Source organism: Hydra vulgaris, chromosome 03 (assembly GCF_038396675.1).
Source record: "Hydra vulgaris chromosome 03, alternate assembly HydraT2T_AEP".
Lineage (NCBI taxonomy): Eukaryota > Metazoa > Cnidaria > Hydrozoa > Anthoathecata > Hydridae > Hydra > Hydra vulgaris.
Window position 1 is genome coordinate 68,192,234 of NC_088922.1, and position 22,578 is coordinate 68,214,811.

Genomic DNA, 22,578 nt, shown 5'->3' on the forward strand with positions numbered 1-22,578 from the left:
TCTTTTTTGTGTCGTGAAATAATTACATATTAACTTAAAACTGGTATTATCGCTTGCAATATGCTTTTCTATCCGAGAAGATTTTGTTACGTCTGTGCCGGTGTCTTTTGTTTTAATGTATTTGCGCCAACTATGAATTGATCCACTTTAGCAAAACGATTTTTTAATCTTTAATAAGAGTTGAAAATAATTTTTGCACTAATAGTTTCCTATTTATTAAATGTAAAACTTTCCTCATTCTTTCTTGGTGCTGTGGCGAGCTAAAAATAGCGTTGATCCTTCTTCGACGTTCTTCTAAAAGCAATAATCCTTTCTTTTTAAATAAATGTCGTCTCGGTTTTTTATTTGGTTTTGTTGATTTTGTATAAGTTAGCCTTTTTTCCTTTAAAAGGAAATATTTCCGCACCTAATAAAACGACGTAGAAGTTCAGTTAATTGAAATTTATACTAAAAAAATAATTAAATAACTATTAGAATTGAAATTTATACTAAAGAAATAATTAAATAACAGTATTACAACTTAAATTACTTTAAGTTGGATTCAAATAAAAAGTAGGTGGTGAGATAGGTAACTAGTAAAAAAATTGTTTTGCTATATTGTATTGTTCTGCATTGTTTATTTATTCTCTGATAAAATCTTGATTAAATAGAAACTTTTTATTGTTAACCAAATTAAAACCTAAGCAGAAAAGTTATAAAACGTAAAATAATAAACTTTTTGCTCTTAATTTTTCTGACCTTGTTTTTGAAAGTTCGTGAAGTGTTTACGGGAAAATCTTTAACCAACCTCGCTCTTTTTTCACTACCTCGAAGACCTTGAATATATTACAAATCATTTACTCTAACATCATATTATTTTAAAATGTGAGTGTATGTATTTAAAATGTGTGTGCGAGTGCTTGAGTTTACTTGTATACTATTCATGTAAAATATGTTTATTTTAAACTTAAATATAAAACTTAAACAAAAATATTAAAATAGCTAACGATTTTTCGTTTGACCAACTAATAATGTTTCCGCGAAAACATGTCCACACGTACAGAACTTTAACCTCACAATTACCTAAAATAATAATTTAAATAGAAAAGCTGGAACATATTTATTTCGTTTGCCGATTTTACATATTTTTATAAATATAAACTTTAATTTAGCAAATTTTTGTTACATAAAGTTTTAAATATTCACCTTTTTACCGCATGCAATGCATAACTTACGACTCATATTTTAAAAAACTTCCTTATTTAAGAAAACTTTGTGTTTTAACTCATAATTTATTTATTTCTAATTTATAGCGATTAATGCGTTATAAGTTGAATTAAAGTTAAAGTTGGCTTTTATAACATAAAATGGGTGGGAAAACATGCGCTATACAAAAAACTAAAAAATGTATAATAAATTTATCTAACATATAATATAGTATGCGATTTGGGGTAAAAATAAAAACTAAATCGGTTCAATCGTTTACTTCTGCGCACCAAAGTTTTGCGTAGTTAGCAAAAAAAAATGCTTTTTTATTTTATTTGACGACATAATTGCAATTTTTCTCTTAGGTGTTTAGAAATTCTTTTAAGTGTTAATACTTTACCAAAATATCGGACTTTCGATTATAATCAGATGATTTTTCCATAAGGGATCGTCCATAAATTGCGCTTTGCTAAATTTCACTAATCAACAAAGCAAAAAACATTAAAAGTTTTCCCCCGCAGTGCCTTAAGTTATTTAAAAAATCAAAATAGCTCATTAAGTATTATGAAAATCGTAAAAGAGCCTAAGATTTCCAAGTTTTATTTTTTAGATAAATATAGCTTTGCGTAATTTATGGACAAACCATAAATCTTATTGTTCTATACTATATATACTATATATATATATATATATATATATATATATATACTATATATATATATATATATATATATATATATATATATATATATATATATATATATATATATATATATATATATATATATATATATATATATATATATATATATATATATATATATAGTATATATGTTACTGTTACCCGCACTACCAGGAATTAGCTAAATGGTAATGTTTATGATATAATTTAATATTGCAACTCTAAGTTTCGTGTGTTATCACAATCATCAGGCAAGTAGTAAAAGTTTAATTTTGCTACTAAAATTTGACAGTTAATATTTGAACATTTTGATTTATGTATATATATATATATATATATATATATATATATATATATATATATATATATATATATATATATATATATATACTATATATATATATATATATATATATATATATATATATATATATATATATATATATATATATATATATATATATATATGTATATATATATATATATATATGTATATATATATATATATATATTTTTTATATATATATATATTTTATATATATATATATATATATCGATATATATGTATATATATGTGTATATATATATATATATATATATATATATATTTTTTTTTGTAAGTTTTGTTTACATTTGACGTAATATATATAAATTACATATTTTTTTCAAATACAAACAAGGCTTCTAAAAGAAGATCAAATGATCTTATCGTCAGAAGCCTTTTACAAAACAGAGTACATAAAGTATTATAAAAACGCCTTTTTACAATAAGAGAACGTAAAAAATTGACATAAAAATATTAAAATAGTACTTAGATAAATAGAAACAAATTGTCAACAAGTATAAAACAAAGATTGAACATACATTTCAAAATTATTATATATCATAAGACAAATTAAGAATATTCTAAGATATTTTCAACAGAGAGAATGAGATCTTTTAATTTAATTTTAAAAACAGAATAAGTTATATATATATATATATATATATATATATATATATATATATATATATATATATATATATATATATATATATATATATATATATATATATATATATATATATATATATATATATATATATATACATAAATCAAAATTGTCAAATATTAACTGTCAAATTTTTTTAAACGCTGTTACTTAAACGAAGTTACGCTGGTCACTCTTTAAAGACGACAAAATCACACAACCTCATATTGAAGCTTAGCCTCATATTGAAGAAGTTTGATACACTTAAATCTTTCAATAAAAAGGACTAACACTCTTTAGGAAATAAAAAGCAACAATAATGGCTAATTTTTTCAAAATTTTGCATACCTTTTTATTTTCTTAAGAACTAACTTATTCTAAACATCCAAAGGTATACTTTTTTTTTAATAACCGATTTATGTGAACATTTTAAAGTAGATTTTCAGTTATTTGAAAACTCGGTATACACGGTGGTTTTGTAATGTACTTTTAACACGCGCATGCGTCATATTCTGTTCAAACTTTGTAAACAGAAACGATCGCGGTCGAAAAGGGATTTCTTACTAAAGTACACTTCAAACTTTAATTATTTGTGGATAATGCTAATTTATCTTTAAGAAATTATGTCAAAATAATATTTTAGGTTATTTTATAATTTACTTGACTATTAATCACCCATAGCAACAAAACTGCCATACATATTCTTGGCATTCTATTTAACGACTTATCTAATTTGTCGAAATCAATTTACTGCGACTAACTAATAACTTTTTTCCACATCTTATGCATCATTAGGCATTAGTTTATGACATTTTATTCATCCCATAAAAATCCGATAGGAGAGAGATCTTATGATTGGGGAGGCTAAATCATTCTACTCAATATTCAACCATTCTCGAAACTCAGTCAAATAACTTATACCATGTTCCAAAGAATATATTTTGGATTCAAACTTTTAATCATTTTCTTCTAAAAAAAATTTATGGTTTTCCATTAATCTAACTTTCCATAGGTATAGCATGACTTTTTAAGTGTCCAAGTTAACTACTTTTGTTGTTATTTTTGCAATGTTACCGGTGGCATTCCGACCAAAACAGCCCCACACCTTAAAACTACATACACCATGTTTTACCGTTGATAATACACACTGTTTTATCATACATTCAATGATTTTTTATCTGACAAACAATCTTTTCTCGAAACCAAAGATTTAAAACTTCGACAATCTGGTCCACGTTTACAGTCATTGGTGGTCCATTTCATGGCCAACTTTAAAGTAATACGGCCTAATATTCTGCATTTTTGCCGAAAAAATAAAAGGTCAGTTTTTTAGCGGTTTTGAATGAAAGTTTTATGCGACGTAAACTAAAAGTTCTGTTAGTTAAATAAAAAATATTGAAAGTTTTCTTAATGGCTAAACTGTATGCCAACTAACTCATCTGTTATATGTGAAAAACATTTTCAAGCAAAAAATAATTTAAAACAAGGAGAGCAGCCTAAAACATCCTTCTTAGTAAAACAATGAGAACTGGCTAAAAGATCCTGTCTAGTAAAACGAGGATAGCATGCTAAAAGATCCTGTTTATAAACAATACCCACTCTCCATCAAGTGTCATGGACAAATAACTATTGCAAATAATTATGTATTAATGAGATTCCTGTAATTAGTCATCTGGTTATTTCTGTTCCAGAATGTTTAAAATTGTAAATACTAAAAAAATATTGAACACAAAATTCTAAATACATTGTTGGTATGGTATGTAGTTACCAAATGTTAAAACTTAATTATAATGTTGTATTTTACAAGTTATTGCTTAATACCAGAAGAATTGAGATTCTTAAAACTACATATTGAGTTATTTAATACCACAAGCTTTTGCTTACATACCAAAAGTTATTGAGATTATTATACAAGTTGCTGAGAGCTTACATGAAATAATTTTTCAAAAGCTGTCTTATCTTAACAGTGTTTTTTTATAGTCTTAAAAATGCCCTGCATATGTATGTTTAAACACTTTACTACTTACCTACAAAGTCATGCAGAATCTTTTCTCTTTTTTTTGTTTGTTTTGGTATTTGAAGAACTTAAAAAAAAAGAAATAAATAAAACATACATTATATCACCATCAAAAATTTATTTCAAAGATTTTCCATTGCTTTCTTTATTGAAAATTTACTTTGGTAATATTGGCGCAATACAATATGCAAAATTATTACTCAAAAGTGGCTCAAATGTTGCAAGAAATGTCTACTTAAATAAGAAGAAATGTATATACAGAAATATTCAGAATACTCTGGTGAAACACGTCTGAACTTTTCAAAAATGATATACGATAAAAAATTTTTAAGAACATTCGTTATATAATTTTTAAGAACATTCTGTACATAATAAAAAATGCCTCAGTTATTAAAGTTTATAGTAATTGATTGAGAAATGCAGCCATTGAAACTTGGACTATTTTTTGTGCTTTTGGTTTGCAAGCTTAGTGTGCAATAATCATGCAACTAATTTTTAAAGATATATTGCTATCAGAAGATAAATTATTGCTATCAGAAAATAAAAATAGCTCTAAAAAAGTTTATTTTATGGAGTTGTGGATTTACTTTAAAATGTGATAAACTATCCAGACTTTTGCCATTTGAGTATACCAAGTTCAAAGATGATGTTACAGTTAAACAGGAAATTATTTTAACAGCAGATTTATATAAAATCTCAAAACTCACAAATAAAGTGTTAAATCCAAGAAAATTTAAACAAAATGATAAAAACCTAAACTTTAATTAGCTATGGCATTGTGAATAAAAATCTAGTACAAATCTTTTTGCTCAGTTGCAGTAGTTAAATAGTTTTTTTTTAATTAAAGATCTTTTAAGTTACAATTGTAATTATTTTCAGTATGTTCGGACAGCATTAGTAGATGAATTGCATTAACTTTTGGTTATTTAAAATTTAGTGCTCTGAATGAGTTTAATTAAAGAATGGTGATATCAAATAAATTAACAATTAAAAATATTTTTTCTACAAATATTTTACTCCAGTCATACTGTTTGAAGATATCTGTCAGAAGTAGTAGAGAAGGTATCTTCCATATCCATATAGCAGGTTATATAGCAAAAAGTTTAAAACTAGTTTAGTAAATGTTAACAGATAAACTATATATTGACAATTTATGTTTGTGAATCATTTTCAATTTCAGATTTTACTTTTAATGTTATTATCAATGTTGATTTGTCATTCTGAAAAACTGCTCAGTTTGTTTTAAATTTGTTTTGCTTTATAAAAACTTACTTTTTTCTGAGCATCTGATACTGAGAATCTCTAGCAAACTATTAATATATTACAGTAATATATTTTATATATAACTGATATATTTTTTATTATTAAAAAAAGTAATTACTGATATAATTTTTGGGAAAAAAAAGTAATTTCTGTTAGAAAATAATTTATTTCTTGCTGAACAAAATGTAGTTGCAAGAATAAAAATGTTTCTTAATGGTTTGTTTTGATTTAATAGCGTTTTTATTTTTTTAATGGCCTTCTATTTTTTTCGGCAAAAATGCGGAATATTAGGCCGTATATTTAAGTAGACCATGGTCCATTTTTTATGTAGTTTTGCCTACTTAAACATTTTTATTATTCTTATGATCAAAGCATTTTAATTTAAATACTTTTTTGTTTTTTAAATTATCTAATAGTGTAAAAATAAACAAAAAATAGTTAATTAAAAAATACTCGAACAACGGTAGTGTACGAGTTGAATACTTTCAATGTTCTTTGTTTTATGTATAAATGTAAAAACAGTTTATCTCCTGAACCCTTTCAAGATGTATTTACTCTAAAAGAAAAGAAAAAATACATCTTAAGAAACATAGCTGTTCTACAATCTGCTTACCATACAAATTTTGGAAAGTTTTGAATTTCATTTTGTATAGCTTTTCTGTGTAATAAAATAATTTCAAAAAACTTTGATACTTTTAAGAAATGTAGTTATCCTTTTTTTTAACAAAAGCTAAAAAATATTATATTTTCAATTGATGAAATATCTATGTTTTTCTAAATTTTGATAAGTTTTCTTTGAACGTTGTTTTCTCGAGTTAAATACTTGTATATTTATGTATGTATGTATGCATAATGAAAAACATCAACTTTTAAAAAGTATTGAATCAACTTAAACATCAACAACACCATCAACTTCGTCATTATGATCAGCTTTACTGATTATAATTACTTATCTAGTCAGCTTTACTGATTAACTCCAATATAATTTTTCAAAAACTGCGTTTTCAAAAAACTATCAAATCCCGGAGCTTGAAAATAGCATTTGTTTTTTAATTTTTTTTTTTAAATGCAATCTTTTCTCTCTTGGTCTTATCTCAGAAAACTGCGTGCGATACGATGTGATAAGACATAAACATTTACTGCGTAAACTGCTAATTGAATGCTCTTTCACGCGCTGAAAAGCATTCAACTAGGAGTTTACGCTGTCATCGTTATTGATGTTGCTTATATAACCAGAGAATGCATTGATTTTCGGATCTTGATTACGAGGCTTATGCATTAACTACTACGGCGTACAGCTTAACCATAAAGGTTTTTTGAACAATATCTGCTTTAAGGCAGTTTCTTTCAATAACATTATAACCATACCTAATAATTAAGTGTTTTAATGATACTTAATAATTTTGAGAAGAATAATTAATTTTGTCGTCGAAACTATTACCAAGGGTATTACATTAAGTAAGAAAGTTTGGCTTTTTTCCCTCCATTTCTTACCTATGTTGCTTTATTCTTTAAGGCAGGATTTTGCTTTTCTTTACTTTGATTTGCATTATTTGTCAAGACAGGATTTTAATTGCTTAACTTTTGAATACGGTTTGAAAGGCAAAACTACAAAAGACTAATCGGTAATAAAAACTTTTTAAAAGAGACCTTGGTTTTTGGTCTTTTTTTTTTTAATTATTCGAAAGTAAAATAATAACGGGTGATAACTAAAAAATGAGAATAATTCTAACCCTCTGAAATCAAACCGCAAAAGTCAAAAAAAAAAAAAAGAACTTCTATGTGAAACTATACTCTTTCTCTGTTTACAAACTTATCATATGTTTTGTTTTGCATCAGCTAATTCAGTTGTGTTTAAAATGCCGTTAAAACAAGATGTACTACGCGAGCGCATTGTACAGTTCTATCAAATGCACGAAAATCTGAGAAAAAAGTTTACTGTGAATCATTTTAAAACCAAAAATGTTCCAGTTTTAACTATTTATCGTATTTTGGCATCCTTAATAACCAATCGTAAAAGTGGTAGTGAAAGACCAGCTAAAATAACGAACAAGAAGGGACTTTGTTTGCTCCACGATGCTTTCAACAACAATGATTCAATAAGTCAACGAGATGCTGCTGAAAAGGTCAAGTGTACGCAGCCTTATATCTGCAAATCGTTGAAAAAACAAGGAATAGTCTGCCAAAAAAAAAACAAGAGCACCGGAATACACTGAGCAACAAATATCAACTGTAAAATCTCAATGCCGCTGGATAACCCGAAATTACTCTGAAAAATGTTTTGTTTTGGATGACGAAAGTTACTTCCCCCTCTCCAAAATGCAAGTTCCAGGAAATGATCGATATTATGCAGATAAATTTCTACAACAACAGTAAAAGTAAAAATATAAACACAAGCTTGAGGAGAAATTGATACTGAGGAGGAGGATGCTGTACATTACCATATCTGAGAGGGGAATTTCCGAGCCATTGTTTAAGCCAAGTGGTTTGGCTACTAATCAAGAAGTATACCAAAATCAATGTTTGAAGAAAATATTGATTCCAATTTTTCTTATAAAATATCATTCAGATGGCAATTACTTGATTTGGCCTGATAAAGCATCATTGCATTATGCCAAAAAAACGCAAGTCTTCGTGGAAAGCCAAAACATCCCATATGTAACAAAAAACCGCAATCCGACAAACTTGTCTCAGAGTCGCCCAATTGAAGATTTCTTTGGATATTTGAGTTCGTTAGTATACCAAAACAACTGGAGAGCTAAGATTTGCAAACAATTGAATACCCGAATCAAAAGATGCATTCGTCAAATCTCTATAAATGCTGTGCAATGCTCCTGTTCCAACATCATGGTAAAATTACGTTGAACTGCTGATAATGGATCATGTTCGAAAGTTCATTAATTTTTTCTTAAAGGTAAGGGATGTGCCTTTAATTAAAATAAATATAATTTTCATTTCCTAAACATTTGTTTTTATTATAGCCCGATATGAAAATTAGTTTCAAAATTTTAATAACTTTTAAGTAGATTATTCGCAATAATAAGGATAAACATGGCGCAACAATTGCACAATATCAATTTCTTTAACTATTTGTTAAAAAATTAGCGATACACCCTTGAGAAACTTCAATTGGATTACGAACACTTCAATTGATTGAGTTTGTTCCTGAATTGAATTGCAACTCAAAACAATTTTGAAAAAATAGTTTAGTTGAATTGAAGATTAAATTATTTAAAAGTTCGATTTTGTATAAAGAAAAAAAGTATTTTTAAACATTAAAAGCAAGTTTTTTTAATTTTTAAATTTTGATGGTTGATTTGCAATTTTAAGTTCAATTTTTTACAAATAGAATTCTGATTTACATTTATAAAATGTAATATTTTTCAAATTAAAAAAAGAACTAAAGAGTTTTAAATTTAATTTAAGTAAGTTTTTTTATTTAATTTTTTTATGTAGGTTATATATATATATTATATTTATTTTATATGTAAAAATAAAAACTACAACAGCTTCTAATAACAAATAACAAATAAAATAAAATAAATATTGAGCGTAGAAATCTTTTATTTTTTTATTTAATTTTTAATATTAGGTAATTTAAAAAATAAACGCGTTTTTTGTTAAAAAAATTTTTTTATGCTATTTGATTAGATGTCATCAAAGTTTTTTTTGTTTTATCTCCTTTATGAATTCATTATCTCCAGAACTATTTATTTTTTTGTAACGCATGAAAACCTGTAATTGATTGGAGCCATGTCAGGAAAGTATGGTTGATGAGACAAATGAGTATGGTTGATGAGACAAATGAGTATGGTTGATGAGACAAATGAGTATGGTTTATGAGATAAGAGAGTATAATTGATGAGACAAGGAGCATGAGTATGGTTGATGAGGCAGATTAATAATGGTTGATAAAAATGGAATTTACAAACCAAGTTTGCAGAGTCTTTAGAATTTCAAGAAGCCTTCAAAATAATCTGTGCAAATCTCTAAACACTATGAATTGGAAAGAAGATCTGCGTAATTAAATATGTTTTCAAGCCAATTAATATTTTACGATTTTTTTATTAGTAAAATTTTGAGTTGCTTGCTCATCTATGTCTTAATCAAAAACATTTATGAGCTTATGCTATGTAAGAGCATTAGTTTTAGTTTCTAGAACTTTATGATTACGATTCTTTTTATAGTTTGACAATCTTTTTTAAAATTAATCTCGAGTAACCTTCAAATTGCTATAGATCTTTGCTTTGCTATTCAGTACAAATTATTTCCATGAAGAAACATTAAATTTTAATTTTGCTGAGCAAACCACTTGAACCCTTTTTTCATTGAGCTTGGTTGAGCTCATCATAAAATAAAATATTATTTCATACTGCTAAGTGCTCTTTTTATGGAGGAATAATGTTAAAACAATAAACACAATGATGTTGAGACATAGACTTAAACAATATCAAAGACGATAATTAAATAATACTCAAACATAAAGAGAATTAAGGGGGCCAATTTTATAACTTGAGTATTTCAAATACTTTCTACAACAGGCTCACATGCAATATTCATTTAAAAGCCTAATGTTGCTTCATTAAGTCATCTAATCTTTAAAAAACATTTTCTTTTGACAAAAACTGTTGCATAATTAATATCCTGTACGAGTAAAAAGAAGAAAGGATAAATCCATTCTTTAAGGTTCTAAACAGGTTTTCAAAAACCACTGGTTTCGTGGTATTGCATAAGATTCTGAAATGTTTCATATTATTTAAGGACCAGAATATTCTGATCTGTTTAAAGGTTCCATATTATTTAAGGACCAGAGTATTTTGGTCTATTCATACTATTTAAGAAAAGTCCAGAGTATACTGGTCTATTCAAGAGCAATCTGGAAGATTATAGAACATTTTGAAACCTACTAAAACATTTTTAAAGGAAAGAATATTTAGAATCTATGAAAATATAAGAATGTCTTTGAAGATAATGTAATGTTTTGGACAGATTCCTAAATCTCTTTAACCTAGAAGAATATTTTTGAAGATTCTAGAATGATCTTAATCCGAAAGTTTTTAAAAGGTTTCTATGATATATTTAAGAACATGGTATGCGAGATTTACACATCAGTTGAGCTAAATTGAGTGACAAATCAATTGCTTACAAACCTAATGAAGTGAAAAAACACAATCGCTGCCTTTTAAGTTGAAAAAAAGTACAGAAAAATGGCTTCTTAATCAACCAATCAAAAAACTTTTGGAAAGCACTCTTTCACTATTTCAAGAATGCCATTTGAGAGTATAAATATTAAAAGCGTTCTCCTGAATTTTGAAATCTCAACTTTTTCTTATCAAGTAGTGGACGAGGAAAAAGCTATTTATGACTAGATCTTCTATTGATGCAATTAAAATAATTTTAAGGTGTCTCATGGAAGAAAAAATTTTTTTAAAATATTTTACTGAGTCAAAGATCAAATAGAAAAATGTACTAGGGATCAGGAACTGACAAGAGGTATTCACAAATTGTATAGAGGAGTTTTTAACAGAGAATATAGAGAAGATTATAAATGAAATTTTGAAAGATCTGGAGCAAAAAAGAAAGAGTGCATATCAGATGCTTTACACTCAAAAAATGAAAGCTCTGAAACAGAAAATGGTTCACAAGAATTTCTTTCAACTTGTACTTTGTCCCATAAAAATCTAAAACTGATTCTTAAACTCTTCCAAGAAACCTTTAAATTGTTGCAGATAGAAACATTTTTGATAACTTTTAAATTATTGCTTTAAAAAAAAGTAGCTGATTGAACTAAAGTTTAAAGAAATAAGGCTAAACATTTTGGTACCACAGGCAATATTTTCTTTCCAAACACCATTGAAGACAAAATTTGCCATTGCTTATTAAACCATGGTTACCATGGCTCCAAAGTGTTTGAAAACTAGCCAATCTTCAACATTATTGGAAAGCCTATCATTCTGGACTATCAACAACATCAATGCAAGCAAAGAACAATACTTTTGTTTCTTTTTTTCACTAGTATCTTGGACGCTTTTGAAGCCTCTTGAAATAAGTAATTTAACATGGATCTCACAATCAACAGATCAATATTTTAAAAGTTCATACAATTTATGATTTTTAAATTCACGCAACAGTTATAGATTCATACTTTAATCATTGATTTACTAAACATTTAAAAACTAAAGTTTTTAAATGTTTAGTAAATCAAGGATTTTCCCCGACCATTTTAAAATAACCCAAATTACATGCATATTTAAATTGCAAATAGCATTCGAGTTTCATTAGAAAGAAGCATTTTAAACAAAAGTTCATTATTCAGCTACCCTTTTTTATACACTGTTATATTAGTTATGCTAATATTTCATGAGGTAATGTCCACAAAATAATGCTAAAGTCACTTTATTGTAAACAGAAGCGTGCGAAGCACGTCCTAAAAATTTCAAAAATCTTATTAACTTAATCAAGCCTTTTATTTAATATAAATTTTTTTAATATTTATATCAAGCAAATGTTTCTAATGTTCTTTTCTTTATGTTTAAATATCCAACTTATCTTTGTCTTTTTCTCGTTTTACGCGCATTTTATAAAAAATTATTATTTGTAAGTATAGAAAGCATAGTTATATATTACATTATTATTTGTAAGTATAGAAAGCATAGTTATATATTAAAATATATAGGAAACAAAATTTAGGTTTTAACATATAAAACAAAGATCATTTTACAAAAAACCTAGAAAATTAAAAAATACCTCTTCAAATCAATACTGAGCAGTATTTTAAAATCTTAAATAATTCATTGTTGACATATTTGCTCTTAATCAACAAAATCTGTAGCAAAAATATTTTGAATTTTTTATTATTTGTTTTTTATATATTATAAATATCAATATATTAATTATTTATTTAATTAAGATTTTTTGGAAAATTCTAAAATCAAAAAATAAATCATAAAATGTTTTTAATTTTCCCATATTGACATAAGTGTTAACGTATACTAATAATTAGTGTTGCCTGATGTCTGGGAATTACGAAGGAGTACACAGTAAAAAAATATTTTTTTTTTTAAATTTTTTTTTGTTCTCTATTACAATATTTTTTTTTTTTTTTTTTTAAACATCTTCGCTTCCAACAAGGCTGCAAGCAGCCACTAATTAAAGTTGGAAGTTACTGTAAGAGAAAAGATGAAGATTGTAGAGCAAGATAACGATTGATGGACGACTTAAAAGATTGCAAATTATATGAATCAGGAAAGCAAGATGAAGGAAGCGAATTCCAAAGAGCTGATGTTCGAGGAAAAAAACTAGACGAATAAGCGTTTTTGGAGCACTTAGGAACAGTCACAGAAAAAGGATGACACTTAATTGAATGACGAGTAACACGAGAATGAATTTTAGTAGATGGCACAAGAGATGCTAGCTCTTTAGAGCAGTGCCCATTATAGTATTTGTAGAAAAAAGAAAGAGAAGCAACATTACGACGATGTGATAATGGTTGGAGGTTGGCTGCAAGAGCTGGTCCAACTATGTTTGCAATGCGTTTTTGCACCTTGTCTAAAAGAGAAAGAGCTTCATTAGAAGATCCCCACCAGATATGGCAACAGTATTCCATACAAGGCCGGATTTGAGATTTATAGAGATAGAGAATAGAATCCAGAGTAAGAAAGTGGCGAGCTCGATAAAGAGATGCAACCTTAGCAGATGCTAATTTTGCAACTGATTTGATATATGGTTTCCAAGAGAGATTGGAAGTAAGAGTTAATCCAAGAAGATGAAGAGTAGGTGACTCATCGAGTACATCGCCGTTCATAAATATGGGAAGATCTAAATTATTGCGATAACGATTGGCTGAAAAAAATTGAGTTTTATCTGAATTAAAGTTCACCAGCCACTGTGAGCCCCATGCTGTAGCAGAAGTGAGATCCTTTTCAAGCTCAAATGCCCCCTCCAAGCAATCAGAGGGTGTTGGTTTCTTATCACGACAAGAATAAATGGTAGTATCATCAGCAAACAATGCCACCTTAGATGTGAGAATATCTGGAAGATCGTTAATGTAAATTAAAAAGAGTATAGGGCCAAGAATAGAACCTTGAGGAACCCCTGAAGTTACAGAATAAGAAGAAGAGTGTTGTCCATCGAGGACAACTTTTATGCTACGATTGGAAAGGAAGGAGTCAATGATCTTAAAGATGTTGCCGGATACACCATAAGAAGAAAGCTTATGGAGAAGACCATTCTCCATAAGCTTTCTTCTTATGTAAATATTTAATAAAATATTTACAATTACATCAATAAGAAAAATTACATGCAAAGAAATCGTTGAAAAAGTAAATAAATAAATAATAAAGATAAAGAACGCGGATACTCAATGAAGACCATACAGGTCTTGTCACTGAGAACCGCTGTTGAAGAACTTTGAACTTAATTTAGATTTTAGAAAAAACAAAAATAAATAATTACAAATTTTAAACTTTTCTTTAGTTATGGTCTTTATGGCTTGAATTAAAATACCAATTCTTCTGAATTGCATGACTCAAGCGAAAACAATAATATCATAATATTCTTGATAAACAAATACGTCTCACATCTTACTCGCATCTATACGATTCTTGTTACTCAAATGTATCTTACAATTACACTAATCTTAATTGTTAATTAATAAATAAATAAACGAAAATAATAAGAATATGACGGCACTAGGTACATCCAAATGCACATTAAGGTTGTCCAAAAGATTGTGTAGAAGAATTTATCAAATATTGGTGCGTTTACGTTCACGCTTCCACTAACAAAAATGCTAAACCACTGTCAAAGGATGGTTAACTTCCAAAAGTATAATACATACAATATTTGCAGATACATCCATTCACATACATTAATTTTTTTGTTTTTTTGTTTTTATCTTTTTATATATTTTTTTTGTTACAAAATTAAATTCAATATTAAAAGTATATACCGTTCGTAATACAAATTATTTACAAATATTACGAATTAAAATAAAAATTAAAGTAAACAAGTAAATAATAAATGACTACTGTACAAATAATATCAGTGCAACTTTTAACAAAATTCAAATAATGGTGTTTAAATATAGTTTCTCACATAAACTTTAAATCAATATTGTATAAAAGTAAAATATAAATGAGTGATGACAAAACTGGGTATAATTAAAAGTATATAACTATATATTTTCAATTGAGAAAATTACTTTTTTTAGTTTTCTTTTGAACATATAATAATTCCATTCATGAGAAAAATCAAAATTTTTTAAAACTATTTGGTTCCATAAAAAAGCTCCACGAAAAGAAATGCAAAATTTACCAAAGTTTGTTTGAAATTTTGGTTGTTTAATAAAATTATCATTTCTTGAAAAATATTTTTTTTTTCTTTTAAAGAATATAAATCAAAAAAGGAAGCTGGAGATGAGTTGGTTTTACATTTAAACATAAAACAAAGAAAATTTTACAAACATTTACTTGATATATATTAAAAACATTTATATTAAATAAGAGTGGCCTTGAGTGAGTAAAACGATTTTTGAAATTTATAAGACGTGCAATATGCTTCTGCTGACAATAAAGTGGCTTTAATTTACTTTTATGGGTACTACCCCATGCAATATTAGCATAATTAATATGACAGTGTATAAAAGAGTAATATAGTTGAGTTAATGAATGTTTGTTTAAAACACTTCTTGCTTTATATAAAACTCCAATGCTTTTTGCAATTTTGTTGCATAAATGTCCAATGTGATTCTTCCATGATAGATTTTCATCTACAATGATACCTAGAAAATTTGTGAAAATTACTCTTTTTATCTGAATATTATCAATATGAAGAGACATATTACTTGGAAGTAAATGTTTTTTAAATCGTGGATGAAAGAAAATCCATTTAGTTTTATCAATGTTGAGTGAAAGTTTATTTGATTTAAACCAGTCACATATTTTTGTTAGTTCAATGTTCATATCATAAAAAAGTTTATTGATGTTATTATTAGATAGGAATAGGTTTGTATCATCAGCAAACATTATAGTTGTTAATTTTGAGACTTCATAGAGATCGTTATCATAAATCAAAAATAATTAGGGCCCTAATATAGATCCCAGTGGAACTCCACAGGTTATATTTAGATAATCTATATTTAGATAATCTTGTGAAGAAGATCCGTCGACATAGACAAATTGTTTGCGATGTTTTAAATAGCTTTTTAGTAGTTTTAAAGCATTACCGGTGATACCATAATGTTCAAGTTTTTTAAATAGCATTTCATGGTCAATTGTGTCGAAAGCCTTAGATAGGTCTATAAAGACGCCTAAAGTAAACTCTGACTTTTCGAATGAATCAGTTTTACTACGAGTAAGATGAATTATTGCATGTTCAGTAGAGTTATTTCTTTTAAAACCGTATTGATTTATGTAAAGTATATTATCAACAGCAAGATGATTAGATATTTGTTTTTATAGCTTCGGCACTGTATTCTCCAACGTAAAGGCCGGACGTCTGGCAATCCTTCTAATAATAAAGGTTACCAATGCACTACTTAACCATAGTTTAAAACCTTTTTTTTTTTCAATTTAGGAAAGAAAAAATTGGAACACAATATGAAAATAATGTTTGTTGCTTTAGTTATATGGATGCTTCAGATTCAAGGTATAAGCTCTTTTTTAATTTTAAGTTTGTCCATTATTATTCATACTGCATATTATTGGTACTTTGTTTAAAACAATATTTAAAAACTTTGGCATATAAATTCGCCAAATGGTCACAATCGAGCAGTGAAAGCCTGAGGAAAGAAATGAAGTACATTAAAATAAAAGATAATTATTTTTTGAACAAAGCATATTTTGACAGTTGTCAAGACAAAAATAAAGATTAATAGAGGAATATTTAAAATATAAATAAGACAGACAATGCACCTAAACAGTACTAACAACTATAATAAACAATAAATTGATTTATAAACACCTATATAATATATAAACAAGATATACAAAAAAAACATCACCAAACAAAAACTAATAAAACAAAAAATTGATTACAAAAGTAAAAAGTATGCATACAACAATGTTAGACCTCAGAATGGAAAAAAAAACATTAATCCTGATGTGTAAATCATAATTTGTATAGTGATAAAGTAATAAACATCAGAGTCTATTATTATTGGCGTTTCGATGAGGATCAGCACTTATAACTAGTTTATCCCGTCAGACAAACGTCATCGCCACTTATGCTTTACCCCCGCTTTATATATAACATTATTATATTATAGTAAAAAATTTTATTGACTTAGTCATATTATTTTAAAACTTGTGTTTTAAAATAATATGATCAAAGACCGAAAAACATAGTGAGCCATCTTGTTCTAATCACATGACCAGATGACAAATTTATAAATTTACACATTTTTCTACTTACATACTGAAATATAACTGAATTATTATGACCAAATGAAATAATAAAAAATGAACAAAAAATGATAAAATTATTACTGTTCCTTTACTGACAGTTTTGCAAAAACTAAGGATTTTTAAAACGTTCGTTGTTTTTCCATCTATGCGGATGGAAAAAACGAACGTTTTGAATGAGGAATAAAAGCCGTAGTGCTAAACTCAGCAGTATTGGAATAACAAGAAACTACACAGTTTTAAACACCTGTTTGTAGAAAAAATTAATTTTTAAATTGGTTTTAAAATTATTTTACGTTTTGGAAAATTTCTATCATATATCTCATAAAAGGTTTTAGGAATTGGTTGTTAGCTAAGTTGACGTCAGATGTGATGCTAAGTTAACGTCAGATGTGATACTAACTTAACGTCAGATGAATTTTTATTATGACTGAATGATTAAATGTCACTTTAAATAATATTATTTTTAGATTTAAGCTTTTTAATTTAAGCTTTTCTTTTTTATATTGATTCCTTCAAAGTTACTTTTATAACTGAAAATTACTTGCTTCGGCTTTTCCAAAAGCTTTTTCCAAATGTAACCCTCTTTCTAATTTTGTGAATTAACAATCTTAATTTTGTAAATAAAAAAACTACTGTTTTTTTCCTCCTCTTACGTCACCTTCAATTGTGTGTGAAAAAATCTGATACATGTTTTCCTAGTTTATTTAATTTTTAAACAAATTTTAGCTCAACAATTTGGTTTGTGTTCTTTGATAGTGTCGTCAAAGCAAACAAACCAACTAATAACTACTCAATGCGAATTATAGTAAGCACAATAGGGTCACCTGCATATAAATTTATTTATTTGTCATATATACGCATTTTACAACGTTCTTATTTACAAGCTTCAAAATAAAATATAAAATAAAAGAATGACAGAAGCAAGTAGAAGACAGTAGTCTTATCATCAAGCTCCTATAGTAAACGTAAAGTGTGTTTTTTCTTTCACAAGTTCACTTTATATAAATATAAAACTTTCTCATATTATAAAACAATATAATTTAACTACAATAGAATAAATAGATAAAAAAATAAAAATAAAAGATCTTTAATAAAACAAAGTTTTATAGTATAATAGGAATTAATAAAAGAAAATCCCAAAAATCCAAAATAATATAAAAATTTTGTTGTTGTTGTTTTTTTTTTAATTTGTTTTTTTTTGTTAAAAATACAAAAATATGTTTTTTTCTGGTAAGTCAAGCAAGTACATTTTAACAACATTTAAAAAGAATTTTTTTATGAGGTTATACTTTAAAACTATACTATAAAAAAGGTCCTCGATATGAAATTGAATAATCTGTTTAAGATTAGACATGCAAATTAAAGTTGAAAATGAAGCATCTCGTTAAGGATCTATGGTTAATTTTTGAAAAGCAATTATTAAAAATTTTTGGAAGCATGTCATTTTGATATTTAAACATAAATAATAAATTTTGGAATAAGTTTAACTCATAGACATTAAGTGCTTTTATTTCTTGGAATAACGGCTTAGCGTGGGCGCTCAAGAATTGAGCCTTGGGGAACTCCACAATTTATTGATTCAAACTTTGTACAAATTGAGTCATAACATACTCCTTGTCTTCTATTTTTTAGATAACATCGTAGCCACTTTAGGTTGCTATTTTTAACTCCGTATGTTTCTAGTTTGTGAAAAAGAATTTCATGATCAACAGCGTCAAAAGCTTTTGACAAGTTAATAAACAAGCCGAGAGTATACTTTTTGTTACCAAACCCATCTAGAATTTGTCTGACTAAATTAGTTATTGCATGATGAGCCGAATACCTTTTTCTAAATCCAAACTGTTTATTAAATAAGATATTATATTTTTCAAGATAACTATATAGTTTGTTATACATGCGCTCGAGCAGCTTTGAAAAACAGGAGAGAATGGATATTGGTCTATAGTTAGATGGTATAGAATCATCGCCATTTTTGTATACAAGAAATACTCTTGCTATTTTAAGTTGACCAGGAAAAACACCAGTTGCTGATGACAATTTAAAGATTAAATATAGAGGTAGTTTAATAACATCAAAAACTTTTAGAACATTAGCATTAATATTGTCAAATCCTGCGCTCTAATTTGTTTTAAGTGCATTAAAAGAAATTCGAAGGTTATTTACTGATGATTCTGACTCATCTATTACAGAATGAGTTTTTTTAAAATAGGATTAGAGTTGTTTTTTTCCGGAGTTATATCTGCTGCTAAGTTTGTCCCTATATTTATAAAGAATTTATTTAAGTTTTCAGCAATTTCTTTCTTATCAAATCTTCATTTATATTAGTTTTCAAGTTCTTTTGTTTTTTATTAATTGTTTTATTCCTATTACTTCTTTAATAACTTCCAATATTTTTCTACTATTTCCTATCGAATGTTCTAATAGATTCAAATAGTAATTTTTTTAATTTGTTTTTTTAAACCATTCAAAACAATTTTTATATTTTTTGTATTTAATTTCATTGCTATAAGTTTTGTTTTTTAAGAATTTTTCATAAAGATTTTGTTTTTTCTGGATGATCCACGTCATCCACGGGTTATTAAAGGTTTTAGAGTAAGTAGTTTTTTCAAGTTTTGGAATATTTCATATTGTGAAGAAACCAATCGTATAAACAAGTCGTATGCATCATTTGCATCACTGTACTTAGTTAAAAAACCCCATTTTGCTAACAATTCACGAAACTTGTTAATGGATTGACTGTTTATTTGCCTTACGTAAGGTTTAGAAGAATTGATAGCGTCAGGAATTATAGAGTAAGTTATAAGAAAATTTGGAAAATGATTGCTAAAATCAGTTTTTAAGATGTCACTTTCCATTTGAAAAACCATGTAATTGTTAGTAATAGTATTATCAATAATTGAAGAAGTATTGTGCGTTACTCGCGTAGGTTTGTTTATTATATGTATTATGCTATTCTGAAGGAGTATTTAAAAACCGTTTAGCGTAGCAATCATTATTTATTTTTTGAATATCTATATTAAAATCACCTGTTAAATAAACGTGCTTTTTAATGACTTTTAATAATATATTCTTTAAGTGGTTTTCAAGTGCATTAAAATTACAATTAGGTGGTTTGTAAAATTACAATTAGGTGGTTTGTAAAATTACAATTAGGTGGTCTGTAAAATTACAATTAGGTGGTCTGTAAATTATTAGGTGGTCTGTAAAGAGCAGTTATAAAAATATTTTTGGTTGATTATTTTAATAACTCGCAATCTGCGTCATTGGTACTGAGGTTTTTTGATTGTTTTAAAGTGAAAGAATTAGGAATACATACGCTTCCACCAATGCCATTTTTCCTAGGTTGTTGTATTGAATTGTAACCAGATAGAAAAAAATTAGAGTTATATTCATCTCCATTTCGACACCATGTTTCCGTTGAACAGATTACACTAAACTTTATAGTTTAGTGTAATCTGTTTATATAAGTTGTTTAAGATTAGCTTTAGGTATTCAAAGTTTTTACTCATGCTTCTGATGTTCAAATTTAATAATGAAAAACAAGATAGAGAAGATTTAAAATAATTAGATCCCTAATTTACATTAAAATAATTCGTTTTTATTGAAAAATTGTTTAAACATTTAGTTTCTATTGAAAAATTGTTAAATTAATTCACATTATGGTCATTGTCGTTTGTTCAAAGTACCGTAATTTTTCTAGTAGATATATCAAAAACATATAAAAATTGTTTTCCGCCATTTTTAAAATATAAATAAATATTACAAAAATTAAATATTTATTTAAATATGCTAATTTTCGTTTGATTTTTTTCACTAAGTTTAGAAAAAGAGTTTTTTGGAATAATTTTGTCATACCTAACATAAACATTTTCACCGTTTAACCGTCTTTTCTTTACATCAGCCAATAATCTTTTTCACAGTTTCAAGGGAGAAGTCCTCATTCACGTATGTGTTAGTTCCTTTGAGTCTGTAGGATTCTTAAGGAATCTTAATTTTGTCCTTATACCTTAACAAACTTAATACAATTGTTCTGGGGCATCCATCTTTTTGTAATCCAGTTCAATGAGTATGCTAAATGCTAACTCCAGTTAATCCTAACTTATTTGTGAAAAGCGATTGAACTTTATCTTCCGTTTCATTCCAGGTTTCTTTATCGTTTTCTAGCAATCCATTGATCCGTAGATTCTTTCTTCCGGATCTTTCTTCTAATTTTCTGTTTTTTCTTTACAATGTATCTTTTTTTGAGCGTTCGATTGCTTGTTCGTTAATAATAGAAAATTTTTTATTAAATATCTCATCATGGAAATTTAAACTTCAAATACATCTTTAACTAATGCAATTACCTTGCGTTGTCATTAAATTTTTGTTCAACTTTTTCTTGTCTTTTGATTATCTTTGTGTTTGCACTTAATATGTCGATAACAATTTTTTCTTCTTCTTTCAATAATATAGCTGTTTCTTTTTTATATTCCATAAACATTGCTGCAGTCTCTTTTTTATAATCTGAAAACATTTCCTATAACATTTTTTGAATCTCAACAAGCGTAACTGCCATATTTATCAACTTTTTTTTTTAATGTATATTTAAGCGTATATATATATATATATATATATATATATATATATATATATATATATATATATATATATATATATATATATATATATAAATTTTACTATAGATTTTCCGAGAATTAAACTTTTTTCGAGTTGTCAAAAAAAAAAAAATACCGCTTACTTCCTTGCGCAATGCGCAATATTAATTATCCAATTAATAATCCAATTTTTTAGTAAAATTATTCAACCTACCTCCAATCTCAACAAAGCAAAACTTCAAAAGTCAAAACAATTGGCTGAATTTTGTGCTCAATCATGATATATCGATGGTGAATTTCAAGTTTCTTTTGATATTGTTAATCTTTACCCTTAAATACCAGTTTAAGAATCATTCGATATTTTATTAGAACAACTCCGCCCTATCTTCAATTCAAAATTATCGTTTTCAAAAATAAAAATACTTTAAGGTTTGTGTTTGTCAAACTGCTATATTTTACA

The 22,578-nt window shown here is 26.6% G+C and overlaps 1 protein-coding gene and 1 non-coding gene across 3 annotated transcripts in view; one reads left to right on the plus strand and one right to left on the minus strand.

Annotated features, from left to right (window-relative positions):
* Positions 1-27: 27 nt before the first annotated feature.
* LOC105848242 (uncharacterized) lies at positions 28-1,289 on the minus strand. The gene is made up of 4 exons (XR_010637765.1): positions 1,186-1,289; positions 987-1,062; positions 739-815; positions 28-406 (listed from the first exon to the last, which is right to left on the minus strand). It is a non-coding gene; the product is annotated as an uncharacterized LOC105848242 (transcript).
* An 8,022-nt stretch (positions 1,290-9,311) lies between these two features.
* Positions 9,312-22,578, plus strand: part of LOC101237437 (low-density lipoprotein receptor-related protein 4) — an 88,408-nt gene continuing 75,141 nt past the window's right edge. Inside the window, exons 1-2 of one of the 2 annotated variants that reach the window (XM_065794078.1) lie at positions 9,312-9,543; positions 16,694-16,765. In XM_065794078.1, the coding sequence (XP_065650150.1) occupies positions 16,717-16,765 (49 nt within the window). In that variant the 5' untranslated portion in view covers positions 9,312-9,543; positions 16,694-16,716. The remainder of the gene's footprint in view (positions 9,544-16,693; positions 16,766-22,578) is intronic. The other variant, XM_065794079.1, reaches the window with a different exon arrangement.